Genomic DNA, 19,235 nt, shown 5'->3' with positions numbered 1-19,235 from the left:
TCCACAAAATCAAAAAACCCCTAGCAAGATTAAGCAATTTTTTAAAAAGGAAACGCAAATTACCAATACATGGGTTGGAAGAAAGCATATTTACCAGTTCTGTAAGCATTATAATAATATCAAGGGAATTTTATGAACAGTTTTATGCCAATAAAGTTGATAACTTAGATGAAATGAACAAATTCTTTGAAAAATACAACATCAAAATAACATGTTGACTCTTTAGCAGTGCTTTTCCCAGTACATAATAGGAACCACTTGATCATAGTAGTTTGTTTTTTTTCCCCTGCAAATACTTTGGAACTATGTAAGAACCCATAACAGTGCTTGATAATTCACTTAACTAATGCCCTTATTGGTGTTAAGATTATTTTTGCCACTGGAAATAATGGAGAAATTTGTTCACATCTTTGATTATTTATTTTGGAAGGCTATCTGGAAGTGGCATTACTAGATCAGAAGGTGTCTGTTTTTGGGTTATGATACGTGTCTTCTGCCAAGTTGCCCTACAGGAAGATTGCACCTGTGTCCATGCCCACTGTGGGAGGGTTTGAGCATTCCTGTTTCCTTATATCTTTGCCAGCAGGAAGCACCATCTCTTAAAAAATTTTTTTTCCCTTTACATTGTATTTTTTTAAAAGTCAAATTTTCTTTGAATTCTTTTTTAATGAGTAAATACATACTCATATATATATATTCTCATATATTCTCATGTACATGTCTCATATATTCTCATATATTCTCATGTACATGAGTATATATATGTGAGAGGTGTTCTATTTATAGATGAATTTTAGATGTTATACACTCATGTATATTTATGAGTATATGTATGTGAGAAGTATTCTGTTTATAGAGGAATTTTAGATGTTACTTTTTCAGAAATCTAGATATTTTCAGATTTAGTAAGTTCTGATCACGGACAAGTGTTAACTTTAATGTTTTTTTATTTCTCTCCTTCCCTTTAGCTTTATTAAAATTAAAGATTGCTGATGAACTGAATTAAGAGCACAGTTAATTAGACCATTAATTATACTGGTGGTGGTAATGATCAGATTCAGGCTTTTATTTAACTCAAATTATTAGATAGTAGTTTGCCCATTCATTTCTGGTTCAAAAGCACCATGAGAGAGGGAGAGAGAAGCAGGGGAGAGAGAGATACTGATTTAGAATTGTGATAACCACTAACATTGGTGTTAAGATTATTTATATTAATATGTATTCTGAATAATGTCTGACCTAGAATAAATTCTCAGTAAAGATTAGCTTGATTCTCCTTCTCACCTGGAGAATTTTTTCCCCCCAGTAAGTAGTTGGTAGTTAAGATGCATATGCATTTGTGGACACTTGGATCTTTTTTGAAGAAAGTGCAGAATTTAAGTTAAGCTTTAGCTAGATCTGTGTATTCCTATCACAGACTTGATTTCATTTCATTATGGTTCCTCTACTGTGACAGGTCTGAACTGTAGGAGAAATTGGTTTTAGTTTAAGTTGCGAAGTCATTTTAGGAAAGGGATAATTACTTTTCTTTCTGAATACAACTAGAGTTTTTTAAAAACCATTACTGTGTAACCTTGTAGAGGTCATTGATTTTATGAGTTAGTAGTTTTCCCAATTTTACCTTTTGAAAAGGAAACTGTGTTTACTTAATATGTATAGGGGTAGAGACTTGCACAAATTCCCTTCCTTGGTCTAAAGAATATCATAATTTTAACAGCAGCTCCCCCACTGTGTATTTTTTGTTTTATCTCTGATATGTAGAGTGAAGATTGAGGCTTCTCATCCTGTTTGTTTCTCATTATATTCTCTGGAAGATAAAATAGAAAGGGTTAGGCCTCAACAATAACTCTTTGTTGCTAGATCCTGTACCTTTAAATTGACTTCAGATTCATCTCTTTAGTATTATGACTATCTCTGATACGGGTTATCAATGTAAAACTTAAATCCCTCTTGGGACTTCTTGAAATGTGCATCTTTTAGGCAACTCTTTGCATCCTTTCAGTTCATTTTACACTCTTATGGACAAATGGTTTTTCTAAAATACAAGTTATTATATGTGTCCCTGGGCTCACAGTTTTGGCAACTGCTCCATGTCTAGTAAAGAGATCAAGATTCCTGGATTTTTCTTGCTTTTAATATGAAATAGTGTTTTCTTGACATGTCTTCTACTAATATCTACCTTTTACTACAAGGCCAAACCTTCTCTGTCGTGAAGTCGTGACAAAACTCACTGTCAGCACTGCCTTCTCTGAGATTTAATGATTGTTATGCATCATATCCTATTCACTTTGTTTTATATCCACTTCTTTGTCTCCAACTAGATTGACCTATGATGATATTGTGTTTAAAAATTCAAAACATGGCTTAGAAAAAAACATTTAAATGTCAAAGATACTGAAAGAGAATACTGAGGGAATTTTCTGTCTTTTACTCTGCCTTCTTAAGTTGTGAGGCCCAACTTAATACTGCCACTCATTCCAGAAGCTTGCATGGAAATTTGCAGCCAGGATTCATATGTGTGCTGAATATATGGATCATTGTGGTTGTAGTTTCAGTGATTCACCAGGGTTAGCAACCTACCTTTGTTGAATATTATTCTTTTTTTTTTTTTTTAAAGATTTATTTTATTTATACAAGCACTGGGTACAGTCAGAAGTGCGGGAGGGTGAGAGAATTCACCAGAGACAGAGCAGGATGCAGAACAGACAGACTGACGAAATACACTGCTGATGGGGAGCATTGGGTGCGGCAGGAGAGGTCTGCGCATGTGGGACCCTCGCTGGCTAGCCAGGGATTGAACCGGCGCTGCAGAGGCCGCAGGCAGCTTCGCAGCCCAGTGCTCAACCGCAGTGCCACTGGGGAGGCCCTGTTGAACATTATTCTTAAGAATAGTAGTTGAATTCAACTCATCAGATTTTGGGGGGGAGGTGAGAGGGTCACCTTCTGTTTGTTAGCACTTTATTTCTGCGGTGGCTTGTGATTGTACTTTGCTGTTAAGTTCCAGGTCTGGCAGGTTCAGCTGTCCCGGGAGGCAATATTATTGGTTCAAGTGCAAGGCACACCTCTTTCTCCCGCCTCTCCCCACCCTGTGTCTCTCTGTGTGCCTTTCTCTCTCTGGCTTGTCTTTTGGGGGAAATCTTGAAAGATTTTTGGTTTTTTAAATCTTTCTACTGATAGATACTTGGTTGCCAAATACCAATTTGCTTTAATTAGCTGTGGAGTCTATATAGAAAACCGGGAAGGAATTGTTGATTTAAATAGTAGCTGTAAGATAAAAATAAATTTTTGAGAGTGTCTGTAATAATTCTCCCCTCCCCACTTTCTCTAGGTTACAATTCAACAAACATGGTGTGTTGCGGGTAGAAGGCTTCTTAACACCAAACAAGTATGACAGTGAAGCAATTGGTTTGTGGTTGCCTTTAACCAAAAACGTTGTGGGAACTGATTTGGATACGGCAAAGTATATCCTGGCCAACATTGGAGACCACTTCTGTCAGATGGTGATTTCTGAAAAGGAAGCTATGTCAACCATTGAACCACACAGTAAGAGCATCTCTTAGGGGGTAGGATTTTGAGTCCAACTTGATTTTTGTTCCTAAATAACACCTAAATCCTACTTGCATGGGATTCATTTTCATCAAGAAATTTTGATGACTTTGGTATAATGAGTTTGCATTTTTCCTTTGTAACAGATTCTGCTTCTTTCATCAGTCAGTCACCATTTATTTTGGGGTAATTACTAAAGGTCTAGAACTCCTTTTTCTTAAGAAAGGTAAAGGTGAGGCGGTGGTGCAGTTTGCACAGCCCTGCCAGTGATGTGAGCTCACCAAAAGAGGATGAGACTTACATGTTTTTTTTTTTTTTTTAAAGACAGGAATTCTTAAACAGTATTACATTTCAGAGGAAATAGGAATTGGTAGACTCTGCCTTAGGCCTTTTGAGTCAGTCTCTGGGGAGCTGAATTCTAGGCTTGAAAATGGAATGAACTTAGATGAAAATAATTCTATGAGAGCCAGGAGGAAATACTTTGAGGAAATACTTGGAGGTTCCAGCTGCGCGCGCGCGCGTGCATGTGTGTGTGTGTGTGTGTGTGTGTGTGTTTCCTCCACTTGGAGAGCACTGTCAGGCCGATTTGTCAGCCCAGTAAACCATAGGTATCAGTGTGGGTGACACATTAGAGCTTACCTCTTTCATGATATCTCAAGGTATGTGTCTGGGAAGACAGCTCACCACTAACTGTCCATGTGCCTCTGTAGAAGTGCTATATCTATCCAGAAGCACCAGTGGGCATCTATCTTTTAAAATCTCATGTTTTCTTCTACCATTTTATCCTTTGCAAATAGTTGAAATTTAAAGGTGATGCCTTTCTTTTCCCCTGCTGTGTATCTTTTCAGACTTTGTATATCATGTTTCAGTGCAAACATCCACACATACTAGTCATAAGAATTTTGATTGTAGTTACCAAAAGCTAACTGAAGCTACCTTTAGTGCAGGAATAATTTTTGAATATGTATACTATTACATTTCAGAGTCCAAGGAATGGGAACTTGGGTAGTCCTAGGAGTAGGAATTCAAGCTAGGTGGGAGAAGAGGATGATGAGTTTCTGGGGTAAAGTCCTACTGAAGAAAAGAGCAATTTTATAATCACCCCATTCCTTTAGGGTAGTAGATACTTAATAAATCAAGAATCTCATTTAACTTTTTTTTCCTGTAATGTATCTAGGATAAGTGATACTTGTTTTTCAGTAGAGATACAGAATTTCCTCATGATACATATTTAAGTAAATGTGATTTAAAGAAAAAGATTTACAGAAAAATTCTAAAGTAACTGGTAGAAAGTGGTGCATAAATGATTGGAAAGTAGGAACACAAAAACACTTCTTTGGAATACATTAATAGCTTCACTCCTGAATCAGCAGGACTGTTTTAAGCAACTCATATTTTTTCTTTGCTAAAGGTGAGTCATCTGGAAAATGCTTTTTTTAATACAATAAAGGGTACAGAAGACTGGGTTTCTTCTAGGAGCAAAATTAAGAATCTCTGTCCTTGAAAACTTGAATGATTATTAACTTGATTGCTCGTCCCTTTTTTGATTATCCTGTTCCTCTTTTATTTCCTCTGACAAACTGATCAGTTGGAGAGAGGAACTTACTATGATTGATATTGAAAGATACCATCAAAAGATATTTCCAGAGGGACTAACCTCTGATTCTGAAAGGAGGAAGCAGGTTTCAATCTTCATACACTTTTGGTCTTTTCAATGACAGGCATTAAGTGGCTGACTACAATATAGACTATCCTCTAATAAGACAGTCTAATCCATTGACCAAGGTGAAATTCATAAAATCTCACTTGTAAAGTGCCTAGAGCTTTTATGTATTAGGTACTGAGTTGTTATAAAATGGAATGGCAGAAATTCACTCAGCAACCAGATTAATTTGGTGCAAGCTGAGGTTGGTCATCTTCCTTGTGTTTAGTCTGAAGAAAGAATGAATAAGAAATAGACTGGATTAGGAAAAAAGAACAAGAATGTGGCAGTATTATCCTGGTCTTGTTCAGGCAACAGACAGATTGTAGTGAGTCTTATGATTTAGACACTGGGGCTTTTTGAACTTATTTTTTGAAGCTTTCTGATACCTGATTTGGCATTCTTGATGCGGGGGAGAGGTATGATGTCCTGGCCAGTCCTGGAACGCCCCTCCCTTCAGTTACCAGGGCTTGCTGTTTTGTGGAATCTTAAATTGTGCCTCAGTTTGTTGGATATTTGGTTAGTGTGAATCAGTCCTGGGTGTGTGCACCCCGGGACTAACAATGTCAAGTTTCTGACTCTGACTTGTGAAGGAGCCAGTGTTGAACTGTTGGCTCCCCAGTAAGTTAATGAGCTGCTTCCATCAGTTCCCTGAGTGTCATTTTTTCCCATGGGTAGTCTGAGTGGATTAAGGATATGTGAAAAAACTAACATTCTTAAGATGAATGTTGAATTTGTGTATCTTTTTTTTTTTCCTTCTGGAGAAAGAATAGTCAAAGGGGTTACAGAAAGGAGAAGAACTGCTGTGTCTGAACTCCAACTTTTGTAATCCCTGCTGCTTTTTCATTGATTTATTCAGCACTACATGTACACGCCACCAATGTGCAGCGCTTCTTGGTGGGGGGTGGCAATGAAGGAGGGCACAGCAAGCAGGGATTTTGCTTGTTTGGAGTTTAGCCTCCTCAAGGGAGGTAAAGCTGCACCTGACTATATTCATTGTAAGGAGCTGTGAGTCTGAAGTATAAACACAGGTGATGAGAATGCCGAGGGAATTCAGGATAGCTTCATGACCCCAAAGGGGAGGGTGGAGGAGTAGTTTTGGGGTATTCCAGGCACAGAGAGGAATGACATCACTCCCTTCCCCCTTCATGTTTTATTTCAGAAGCCCCCTCTTCCCCAAGACTAAATGATTTTTTTTATTTTTGTAGGACAGGTTGCTTGGAAACGAGCTGTCAAAGGTGTTCGAGAAATGTGTGATGTATGTGACACCACTATCTTCAATCTACATTGGGTGTGTCCTCGGTGTGGGTTTGGAGTATGTGTGGATTGCTACCGGATGAAGAGGAAAAATTGCCAACAGGGTGAGATTGTCTTTCAGTCTCCTTACACAAATGAAGCCTTTTATTTGATTTGTGATTGATGGATTTCTGAAGTATTTAGGGTAAGAGTCCATGAAGAACAATTATTAATGATCAGTTATTTGCAGGTGCTACCTACAAGACTTTCTCTTGGCTAAGATGTGTGAAGAGTCAGATACATGAGCCAGAGAACCTAATGCCTACACAGATCATTCCTGGAAAAGGTATATCATGTGGTGTTATGATTTTCTTTCCCCCTTCTTTTGGTTAACTAATAGGAACTGGTAGTTTAGTTTTACTTTGTCTAATTACTTGCTAGCTTTAATTTATTTTGTACCATAAATTATCCAGAAAAGTATTAAATCTCCCAAAACTTTTTGATGAAGGTCTTATAATTAGCTTTGCAGAAGGAAAGAAAATGGTACAGTTAAGGGAAGGCTATTAGGATGAAAGAAGGGTGTGTAAGTACCATGCTGCTAATAAAAAGTAATTCTTTTGGAAATACCAGCTTCTCCTTTGTAATATTGAGGTCAAAATGCCTAATGTCCTTGTTTGTCTCTGCCCTTTTTTAGCCCTCTATGATGTTGGTGACATTGTGCATTCTGTAAGAGCAAAATGGGGGATAAAGGCAAATTGTCCCTGTTCAAACAGGCAATTCAGACTCTTTTCAAAGCCAGCTACTAAGGAAGACATAAAACAGGTATTATTGTTTATGCTAGATTCACCATCCTTGAGATTGTTGTCTGTTTCAAGCTTAAGGATTTCTATAATGTATTTGAAAGAAACATGGGGAACAGCTGTCAATGGAAAGAGATAATTTATGTTTCAGAGGCCATTCTCACTTTTCATAGTACGTGTGTGGACCTCATCTATAGCCTCTTTAGTAGGTTTTTGAATTTTGTTCTTGAAAAAACGAAAACCAATTATAGTCTACCTAATAAGTTGTGGTCAGATTTGTATGTTTGTTTTTTTTTTTTTTTTTGAAGCTTCTCATGTTTTTCAGAGTATAAATTTTCAAGTAAACTTAAAATTTTTTTTAAAAAATCACTAAATCTATTTGACCTATAATATATATGAAGAGTTGATGGCAAATAATATTGAAATGAACCTTCATGTACCATCATAACATAAATTTTCAGTAGAGACAGTTCCTTAGTGCTCACGCAGCTCTTCCAGGTACAACCCTTTATCACTACTGTCCCCTTTATCTCCTTCACTCCAGCAGCCATTACCCCACACTGTTTAAAAATCATAAAATCTCATATATTTTCATAAAGCTGTGGTGTCAAAGGCAGCATGGGTAGAAGAGTTGTGATCTTTGAAGTCAAAACTGAGTTTTAATTCTTTTCTGCCACTATTTGTATAATTTTGTCTCAAACGAATTGATTTATCCATGCTTCAGCTTTCTCATCAGTAATAGAGGATAATAGTTCTGATAATTGGGCTTCACAGAAGTACATCACATGTAAAGGGGAGGGTGGAGACCACAGCAGCAATTTGACTATCCATTTTCCTTCTTAAGTATGTAGAAACTCAACCAGCTGAATTTTCAAGGTTGGGTTGTTTTTTTCCCCTCTCCCCCACCTCAAGTAGTTCTTTAAGTAACAGCAAAATAAATGGTGTAGTCTTTCCAGTTTTTTTTTCTTCAGTTTATGTTTGATTTCAAGATCTGTTCATCACATTTAAAGCCTGCTATAAACTGCTAAATCAGAATAGCATTTTCTTTTCTCTGCAGTCTGCTTTTTTCAGAAATCACAGCCATACTTTAGCTAATCTGCCTCATTTATTCATTTAGCATCCATATTTTTAGGGCCTGTTAGGATTCTAGGGTGAGTATCCAGAGAGGTGAGCACAAACTGGTCATTTTAAAGCAACATGGTAGTTGGAGTGATAGGGGCATGTATGAGCATGGGACGAGTGGTAAAGGGAGGAGAGTCTTGCTATATTTTAATTTTTGTTTTATGCTTTCATTAGTAATACCTAGGAGCTAAAAACCAATCTTTCCTACCTTATAGTTCTGCCCTATTACCAGATTACTGCAACTAGTTATGTGCAGGGCTATTAGGTGGTGTTGCTTTGGATATTTCTTACCAGTAAGATGTTTAGGGAAAGAGGTAAGAAAAAGGAAATACCGATTTTCAGATTGTATAAAACTCTTTTTATACTCAACACAGACTCCCTTAGCTGGAGAAAAATCCACTCTTGGTGCCGGGCTCCAACAGAATCCCTCAGTGTTGGAACCAGTGGCTGCGGGTGGGGAAGCTGCCTCTAAGCCGGCCAGCAGCATAAAACCTACCTGTCCAGCCAGCACATCTCCTTTAAACTGGCTGGCAGACCTGACCAGCGGGAATGTCAACAAGGAAAACAAGGGTGAGTGTTTCCTACTTTCCTCTGGGTTCTGAGAACTTCAGTTCATGTGCAGCAGGACTTGGCAGTGAGAACAGAGTGGTTAGAAGTTGTATGGAATGAAAAGTAATGGTTCCCTAGTGGTCACTGTGTGAGACATGAGTTTTCAAAATGCAGTACCAGAGAGAACTTTCCCTGATGATAAAACTGTGGGTAAAGGTGAGGTTATGTTTGGCAGAAATGGAGGTGGGCTGAGTGATTTTTCACATTTCTGTGTATGTAGCTTCTATGTGGTCTAAATTGGAACATTCACTTTCACATGTTGTCTCAGGATGCATGATGATAGATTAGAATTTAGGTGGTTCTGCTTTCTGGCTATTACAAGAAAGGAAAATTGCAGATCAGTTTCTTTCACACAAAGGTCCTAAAACAAAATTTTAGTGAATAGAATTCAGCACTATAAATAAACTATAAGGCATGATGAAGTAATGTTTCAGAAATGCAGGTGTAGTTTAACATTCAAAGTGTAGGGGAAAAATCACTTTATGCGATGTAAATAAAATTGAATACCCATTATGATTTTTTTTTTTAAAGGCTCTTAAATATGAAAAAGAAGGGACTGTCTTTAATGAACTTTAACAGCTTTCCTCTGTTCAGGAATAAGGCAAGGATACCTGCTAACACTATTTTCTTCTTAATCTTTATTTATATATGTATTTTTTTTTTTAAGACTTATTTATTATTTATACAAGCATTGGGTATAGTCAGAGGCGCAGGAGGGTGAGAGATTCACCAGGGCCAGAGCAGGGAGCAGAGCAGGCAGAAGGACCGAAGTACATTGCTGAGGGGAGCAGCGGGCGGCAGGAGAGGTCTGCGCGACATGTGGGACCCTCCTCCGGTGGCCAGGGAGCAGCCGGGGATCGAACCGGCGCCGCAGAGGCCGCGGGCAGCTTCGCAACCCAGCGCTCAACCGCTGTGCCACTGGGGAGGCCCTCTTTATTTATTTTTAACTGAAGAAACATTGGGGTATATCTGTTTGGTATTACCACAATAGCGTACCCACCACCAGCTCGTACTCTGCCACCACATACCATTATACCTCCCTTGGTCCCTGTTCTTTCTCCTCCCCTCTTGGTGTGTCAGTTTTGGAGTCAGCTGTGAAGGGTTAGTTTTTCAGCTTGTCTGTATCTGATTTGTAATTTAGTTGCTTTATATTCCACATATTAGTGACAACATCTGACATTTATCTTTCTCCTTCTGGCTTTTTTTGCTTAGCATTATCCTCCCTTCAAGCTCTATCCATGTTGCTGCAAATGGCATGAGTGTATCTTTTTGGATTGCTGAGTAGTATTCCATTGTGTGTATATACCACATCTTAATTCACTCATCTGTTCTAGGGCATGTAGGTTGTTTCTACAGTTTGGCAGTGAACATTAGAGTGCAAATTTCCTTTTGAATCAGTGTTTTTGATTTTTTTGGATAGATGTCTAGGAGTGGGATTACCGGTTGAATGGCAGATCCATATTTAATGTGTTGAGACACCTTGCTGCTTTCCATAAGGGCTGGGCCAGTTTGCATTCCCACCATCATTGTCACTGTTTGGTTGAATGTTGTACTGGAGGGCCTGACTACTGCAATGAGGCAAACAAAAAAATAAAGATGTTAGATTGGAAAGAAAATAGTATTTGTCTTCTAAAGTATTTTGGTTCCAGAGAACAAAAACCATATTCAAATGTAATTCTGTTAATAGAAGACTAGTGAAGGATTTGTCTTTCAGAATGCTTTTCCATTTATATGTTTTGTTTTGTTTTTAGAAAAACAACCAATGATGCCAATTTTAAAGAATGAAATCAAATGCCTTCCACCCCTACCGCCTTTGAGCAAATCCAGCACAGTTCTCCACACCTTTAACAGCACAATTTTGACACCTGTGAGCAACAACAATTCTGGTTTCCTCCGAAATCTCTTGAACTCTTCTACAGGAAAGGTATGCATTTATTTTATTGTTTGTGCTCTCTTGTAAAGATGAACATAGTCAGAATAAGAAGAGATGAGAGAAATTAAAGCAGAAAATAGGAGACTATGAATTCCGTGCTGTCCTTGGTGGGTATAGAGGTTTGTGACATTGGCAGTTGGGCTGCTTAGAGTTACAGTACTAGGCTGGACCATTATCTCCTGTTACACTTTTTCCTGTTCCCACTTCTATGAGTTACGATGTCAGGTGGGGAAAGGGCACTTAACTCTACATGGGGTCCTCGCCAGCACTCTCTAGATATATACTACTTCTCTACTATTATAGGAATGAGTTTTCTGATGGTAAGCAGTTCCATATTTAGGAATTGTGTTCTTTTTCAATTTCAGACAGAAAGTGGACTCAAGAATACACCAAAAATCCTTGATGACATCTTTGCATCTTTGGTGCAAAATAAGACTTCCTCTGATTTACCTAGGAGGCCTCAAGGACTAACGATTAAGCCTAGCATTCTGGGCTTTGACACTCCTCACTACTGGCTATGTGATAATCGCTTGCTATGCCTGCAGGACCCCAACAACAAGAGCAACTGGAATGTGTTTAGGGAGTGCTGGAAACAAGGGCAGGTAATTGCCTCTCTTCCCCACCCCAATTCAGTTCCCCATTCTCAGTTCCTTGGGCAGACTTCATTTCCTATTTTTGTACTTTACTGTTTAGGGTGAATATAATTAGGGCAGAGTGTGACTGAGTTATTTTTTTTTTTATTTTTCAGATTTATTTTTCATTTATACAATAGCTGGGGTACAGGCCAGAGGCGCAGGAGGGTGAGAGGATTCACCAGAGACAGAGCGGGGAACAAAACAGGCATATGGACTGAGAGCACTGCTGAGGGGAGCAGCAGGCGAGACAGGAGAGGTCTGCCGTGCCATGCCGCGCCATGTGGGTTTCTTCCTGGATGGCCAGGAATTGAACCTGCGCTGCAGAGGCTGCAGACAGCTTCACAGCACTGCGCTCAACCCACTGCACCATCTGGGGGGTGCGGGGGGGGGGGCTTGATTCTTACTTTTTACAGCATACATTCCTGAGCTGTCTTTTCCAATAAGAATTTGATTACTTCCTACCAGTGATCGCTGAAATTTTAATGAGAGCATTCTGAGCTCAGTGATTCTTTTATGATAAACCTCAGTAGAAGTAGGAGTATCACTGAGAGGCTGATGGGGTTTGGGGAATTAGACAAAATATGGTAGAAAGTCATAGGTTAAATGATTTCTGTAAATTTGAACTTCGTGCTGAAGGTAGTTTTAAATGGGCCAGAGCCATGTCGTGATATCTGGGAATTAGTGTGTGGTTTAAAGGGCAGCATTGTTTGAGTTTAAATTTTGGCTGATAACTTGGGAGATGCATACCTTTGTTGACCTGTCTCCTACTTTATTGTTTTGAGTTTTGTTTTCTGGATCTTTGGTTTTTTTTCTGGGTGAAGTAGTGTATGAACTAAAGAATAGTTTACTCTTCCAACAAAGCCAGGTTTTGGGGAATTGCCATATCGAAAAGTTGTATGTATTTAAGGTTTTTTCAACCCTGTGTACTTAAACTATTTGCTCATTTAGTGGTTTCAAAAAAGTGAATTCTGCCAGTGTTTCAGTCTTGCTGTTTCACATAAAGATGAGAATTCTGGCTTGTCTTAGATAACCAAAAGACTTGGCATCCTCTCAGGTCTATATTCCTCCCTGGCAGCAACAGGCTTGAGGCTAGTGGCAGTGAATGTTTTCTTTGAGGAGTATCTTGCCAGCCTTTGTCTCCTTCACATGCCCTGCCTGGCCCTGGCTTGACTTTGGTATTTTTGTGAGTGAGGAATCTGAGTGAGAAGGTGTCATCCTAGCAAGGAATATGTGTCCTAGGTGAGTGGTGAAAACAAGAAATTGCATGGGAGCTCAGGACTAAGCTGTCACTTTGGGATCTGAGTCTAAGAACCCAGTCACATAGAAACAAACCAACTACTGTTTGAGGATGTGCTGAGGGTATGTGGACAAATATGGGGGAGTTCAAACTAAAGTCTCCATTCTCTTCTTTTAGCCAGTGATGGTGTCGGGAGTGCATCATAAATTGAACACTGAACTTTGGAAACCTGAATCCTTCAGGAAAGAGTTTGGAAACCAGGAAGTGGATCTCGTTAATTGTAGGACCAATGAAATCATCACAGGAGCCACAGTAGGAGACTTCTGGGATGGATTTGAAGATGTTCCAAGTATGTTTGAAAGACCTGTTAAGAGGGTTGAAGGATGTGGGGGGGGGGGTGCGGGAGGCACAGGAATAGCAGGAGTCGGAGGCCTTTTAGTGGCAACAACTACATTTTCCATGATTTTGGAGATTAAAAATAGCATCTCATCTCTTCCCATTTCTTTTTACAAAGCTTATACTTTTGAACTGTGGTAAATTCAGTTTGTATTTACTGAGAGAGGAGCTTTGGTCATCTGTTCTTCAGGTAGTTTCATGTCCATCCTGTGACAGGAATGCCATGCTTCCACTTGTGCCCAGTGGACAAGTGCAGAACCAGTGCTTGCGACTTAAGGCTGGTAGTTTGTGTGTCTCATTTTCATAGATCTTTTTCTTTCTCTTTTAAAAAAAAATTAATTATTGTTTAACAAGGTAAGTAGAGCTGATGGTGCCAGGAAATATGAATTCATTTAACACAGAATTGCCCAGTCACTGTCTACTTCACTGGGGGGGCTGAAGGGAATTGTGGGAGTAAGAAGGGTCTGGTGTTTGGCCTTTTCAGTAAACTTTGCAACATCAAGTCCATATTGGCTCCTTTAGGTCCCATCAGCATAGCCACAGGTCACCGTGTCCCCCCAATCCCACTGGAGGGTTTCACATTTGATTCTTTAGACTCAGTAATTCTATTCACTCATTCATCATTCTCATTCTTTTTAGACATATGTTCATTTTTAAAATCTGCTTCCTTGTTATATTACCTGCACTTATAGATTATAGCCTATACTTGTGACAAATTGTGCAATAGACTTAAAGCTAACTCCTGTATAAGGTGTGATGGGGTTTTCCACAAGTTAATTCTAAAATGGAGTCTCACATAGATGATTATCTAGGGATCAACATCTGTGAAATGAGAACATAAGTGAAGGAGGAGGAGGTAAAAGGACTGGGAGAGAAATGGAGTCAGCTGTAATGCAGACTGAACAAAGCTTTAGCCAGTTTGACACGGAGTAGCGGGCCCAGTATTTTCCCTTGTGTCATACTGCACTGAGTGGGAAATGGCAGGCCCTTATCCCCATACCTCCCTCAGTCTCTAGATACTGTGCTGGGAAGGCATGACCTAGTGTGGCAGCTCTTTGTAGCTGAGGCAAACCCTAAAGCTTTGTTTGGCAATGAGTTCCCCGAAAGGGGACTCTGGAGGCACAGCTCCAGTTAGGCTTGGGTTGAAATCCTGATTCAGATATACTTGTTGCATGTGTGAGCTTGGTAATTTAATTTGGAGAAGCTCAGATGTCTTCATTGCCTATAGATGGTTATAGCAGCCCACAGTCAACCGCAGCCTGCCTTTTTCCATACTGACAATTCTGCTGTACTCAAGCCCAGGACACCACATGGAAGTGCTGCTGGTGTTCAGGCATACAGTGTAACCTTCATTTTCCTGTTTTTGTTGCTCCCTGGATGTACACCTGTTTTATCTTGGTTATGAGGTAGTGGTTGGTTGACTCCAAAACATACAAATGTTAGTCCTCGAGTACAAGTTCTGAAGTCAAATCCAGGTTCCAGCTCCAAGTTTGACACTAACACCTTGATGACCTTGGACATCTGTCAATTTCCTGATCTGAAAGTGGGAGTATTAACTAGAGCCTGATCTCATTGGGGTGTTGGGCTTTAGTTTTAAGGATTAAATGGTTAAACCACTTAGCAGAGATTTGAACCAGCAAGAAATGAAATAACAGTTGTCATTCCTGTTAATCGTAATTATCAGTGTATGTTTTCTAATTAGAGCTCTCCTGGGTTCTTGATTCCTTGGCACTACCTGCAACAGTTAATAATTCTCTTAAAGGAAAATAATTTTGACTAAATTCTGCATTATCCTGAAGATAGGGGGCAAGGGAAAGTGGACTGTTGGCCCCAGTTGTCCCTAGACAACATCATCAGCTGGTTTATCTATTTGAGTAAAACAAGTTATTTCTTTTTCATGTGATTGTTAGACTTGCATTGCTGTTGAATGTTTGGAGAACTGGTCCCTTCTCCCAGAATGCTCTATAGGAGATAATTATCAGAACACCCCTTTTGGGTAATGGGCAGAAGGGAGTGACTAAAATCTCCAAGAATGAGTAAGAGTTTAATAAGCATCTGGAAAATTCAGCAGGACCCTAGTGTAAGTTAGTGGGCGATCTTAATTTTGCTGCTCCTTGAGCACCTTCTTGGTATGGATGGTTTTCTTGGCACATAAAATAAATTGGTTGGAAATTAGAGGTGGGGAGTATTAGAAAATATTTGTATGCTAAATGCATCAGGTTATGTAGATTTTTTAGAGATCAATAAATTTGCATTGTTAAGGCATTAAATGGTAATTTGCCATTCATTTTGATGTTTCTGCATTAGGAATATTAAGTTATTCTGGTTGCTTTTTAGATCGCTTGAAAAATGAAAAAGAACCAATGGTGTTGAAACTGAAGGACTGGCCGCCAGGTGAAGATTTTAGAGATATGATGCCTTCCAGGTATGATTACGTAGCAGTGGAGAAATTATTCTGTACTTGGTAGGATAAGTTCTATTTTGAGCTGGCAAGAAAAATTTTCAGGGAAATGTGCAAGATTCCACAGTTTTACTGGCACTGATTTCTCATTTCTAGTCTGTACTCTTTGGAGATGCTTTTTAAATAAGATGAAATTGTTACTGACTTTTAGTTCCATATTTCCACCACAGAATTGGCTGACTTAGACTTGCAGGCACTGATCTGAAGACAGCGTTTGGATCAGACATGGCAGGCTTCAGTGTAATGTAGTGATATCATTGCATTAGACAACAGGAGAGCCAAATTGATAGATGGAGCGCAGACCTTGAAAAAGATCCACAGAGCTAATCCCTGGGCAACACTTTTTATCTAGAATTTATTGATCAATTCTTTCCTCTGAAATACTTTAGACCATTTTGATATATACGTGTGGTGTAGGAGAGTAAGACTTCCTTATTCATAATTACTGTAATTCTAATATTGACTATTATTGTTAATGATAGCTTTCCATTTTTATGAGTACAGGTAAACCTGTTCCTTTCAGTGTAGAAGGAACAAAACAAAATTAAATTCAAAATGATGAATTAGAAGAGGAAGTTTATTTTGTAAATTCCTGGTTCTCGTTCTAGATTTGATGATCTGATGGCCAATATTCCTCTGCCTGAGTATACAAGGAGAGATGGCAAACTAAACTTGGCCTCTAGGCTGCCGAACTACTTTGTTAGGCCAGATCTGGGTCCCAAGATGTATAATGCTTACGGTAAGGAAATTGCTAACTTGAAAAATTATAAAGGAAATAAGGCAAGTAAGGTGTTTAGAAAATGTATTTTGGGAGAGAAACGGAAAATAGCCATAATCTTAATGTTTGTAGTAATAGGCCTCATTTTTGTTTATTTCCTTGCATTCCTTGGCTATGTGTATGTGTACCCCTTTTTATAGTTGGGAGTTGTAGCAATTATGCAGTTCTTTATTCCTTTTTTCTACACATAACATTGTAAAGTCTATATGTTGCTTAGAACTCTGGCATGATAATTTTTTTTAAGGATTTATTTATTTACACAAGAACTGGGGTATAGGCCAGATGCGCGGGAGGGTGAGAGGATTTACCAGAAACAGAGCGGGGATCAGAACAGGCAGACTGATGAAATACACTGCAGAGGGGAGCAGCAGGTAAGACAGGAGAGGTGTGCTGAGCCATGTGGGTTTCTCCCCAGCTGGCTGGGATTGAATCAGCGCTGCAGAGGCTGCAGACAGCATCACAGTGCAGCACTCAACCGCCTGCGCAACCAGGGAGGCCCATGACATGATAAATTCTAATGGGTTAATGTTGGCCATTTAGGTTAGTCTGCTAGCATTTCCAGCTATTCCACTTAAATGCGATGTTCTGTGTTGGAGGGTAGAAGTTAATTACTTAAGTTAGTATTGAAAAGCACCCTTTGAATTAGACTTTTGTTGTTTGGATATATGGTTCAGTAAACTGTCCAAAAAGAGGATTGCCTGGGATAGAGATTATTTTCTACATTAAAGACAAAGCCATCTTTTCTCATTATTGCCGTGACCTTTATGTAGGTCTTGATTTTATCAAATTTGATTTAAGTTGGCCATTTTGGAGGAGTTACCTATTTTTATTGTTCAATGACATATCATTTGTTCAGGTCATTCAGTGGATTTGGTTTAATCTTTTATGCTATTTCTCTCTCTCTCACACACACACACACACACACACACTCTTTTCCAGTCCTTTTGGAAATTACTACTTGATTATATTCTTCTTTTCCATAACTACTTCCATTGCCTGAGGGTGGTAGCTCTCCTGAAGAAAGATGGACTTGTTCAGTATCTTAACCTTGTTCTCCAGAGACTTGGGGAGGGCAGGAACAAGGACTTGGACCTTAATCTTACAGTTCTGTTACTGTGGTGTCAGCCCAGGGACTGCTCAGAGTGGTGTCTGGGAACATTCTGCGAGGGGATTTTCTGTTGGGAAGCTCCCACAGTCTAGAGATGCCAATACAGTTCTGCCAGGGCATAGGGTGAGGAGAGGAATGGTTGTGGGAGAGCGCACATGGCAGGCAAAAGTCCCCTTGCCTGTTCCCTTTACTTCTCAGATCTCAGTTCAGAGACTTGGACCTGCTCTGGGTCTGCAGCATGTTTTCTAGCCAAGTTCCCTCCTTTTCTGCTTAAGTACGTGGTATACTGTCACATTTCCTTTCTTCAGGAAATCCTAAGGTTTTATACAGTAAAGGCGGTTTTCTGAGTAGTTTTCGAAATAAATTGGTTTAAATAGCTTGGCTGTAAGTCTTTTCTCCTAGATACTAATAGATAGATGGCAGTGTTACTCTGTAAAAGCTTTACCTATCTCAATACTGTTGCTGTCCAGTGGAAGCAGCTGTGGGGGGAAAATAATGAAAACGTGTTCATTTTCAGACTCCTTTTATAAACATTAAGGAGTAGTCATTTTTCAAAGGTTAGGTGGTTGAGCTGTGACTCCCCAGTCAGACAGTAAAAGGGCTCTAAAGAGATCACGTGGTAAACCACCAGGACTTTAGGACAGTAGCCTGAACACTGACCTGCTTAGGGTCCAGAGGGCAGAGCTGATGGTAGGTCTGGGACTGAGGTCTCTGGATTTCTTGGTGAGAGCATGTCCCTTGTTCTGCCCTGACCGAGTGCTATCAGCCAGTGGCTCCTTCTGTGGCAGCTCATGTTTCTTTTTGTAAAAGTCCATTGTGGTGTGTTTTGGGATTTTCTACTAATTCTTTCATTGGGACCATCATGTCTTTATAATCTTGGTTCCATTTGAGTTCAGGCTTCCTCAGTTTGTAGACTCTTTTTCAATATGCAAGTCACCCAGAGCGGGGATTGGATGGACTGTGGCCAGTGGCTGGGTAGGTATTGTTTCTTTCCTCATTTTGCAGTTCTCTGTATTCAGCTTGGCACAGGCTAAACCAGCAGGCAGCCTCAGAGACCTGTTCATCTTGCCTTACTCTTCTCCCAGCTCTATCCCCTGCCTTCTGCCCTCTTTATTAACCACTGTCCTTAAGTTTGTATTTATCTTTCCCTGCAAATATAATTTTACCGTACATATTTGTATTCCTACAGAATATTTTTTTGTTTTCAGCCTGTTTTGAGCTTTATCGAAATAGATTCAGACCTCTGGATATTTATTCATCCCTGCTGTCATATATAACTGTTTATTCATTTTCCTCGTTATGTTAGTTTTTTCTTCAGTTTTACTTATGTATGGAAGTATTTTCTAAATGCATTCAAAACTAGTGTCTATTGCAGTGATTTCCCATAGACTCATCACTTAGTTACAACTGTAAGTTTTTTGCCATTATTGTTTCATTGTCTCTTCCCTTTATATTTTTGTTTTACTATTTTGAAACAGATTTACAGAGTCTAGGATTTCAACCTAATATCTGATGTTTCTACTTACTCCTTTAGCTGGTATTTCACCAAATTGGAAAGGAAAGCACAACAGACTCTAAGACCACAGTCCCAGATTGAGTTTATGGAGCACACCCCCTCCTAAAACCACAGGCCTCAGCAAGCCAAAACCCCTTGGCTCCTGGTCCAAACAAT

General features: G+C 39.3%; 1 protein-coding gene across 1 annotated transcript in view; it reads left to right on the top strand.

Annotated features, from left to right (window-relative positions):
- The window catches only part of KDM3A (lysine demethylase 3A), a gene marked incomplete at both ends in the record, with an annotated part of 47,656 nt that overhangs the window by 24,605 nt on the left and 3,816 nt on the right, over nt 1-19,235 (top strand). The window contains 10 exons of the mRNA XM_084234685.1: nt 3,329-3,543; nt 6,457-6,609; nt 6,735-6,830; nt 7,179-7,306; nt 8,781-8,976; nt 10,767-10,939; nt 11,314-11,550; nt 12,998-13,169; nt 15,554-15,641; nt 16,286-16,416. Coding sequence (XP_084090811.1) covers nt 3,329-3,543; nt 6,457-6,609; nt 6,735-6,830; nt 7,179-7,306; nt 8,781-8,976; nt 10,767-10,939; nt 11,314-11,550; nt 12,998-13,169; nt 15,554-15,641; nt 16,286-16,416 — 1,589 coding nt within the window. The remainder of the gene's footprint in view (nt 1-3,328; nt 3,544-6,456; nt 6,610-6,734; nt 6,831-7,178; nt 7,307-8,780; nt 8,977-10,766; nt 10,940-11,313; nt 11,551-12,997; nt 13,170-15,553; nt 15,642-16,285; nt 16,417-19,235) is intronic.

This window comes from Talpa europaea (genome assembly GCF_964194135.1).
Source record: "Talpa europaea genome assembly, chromosome: 6".
Taxonomy (NCBI): Eukaryota; Metazoa; Chordata; class Mammalia; order Eulipotyphla; family Talpidae; genus Talpa; species Talpa europaea.
This window is presented reverse-complemented; position numbering and strand designations above follow the sequence as displayed.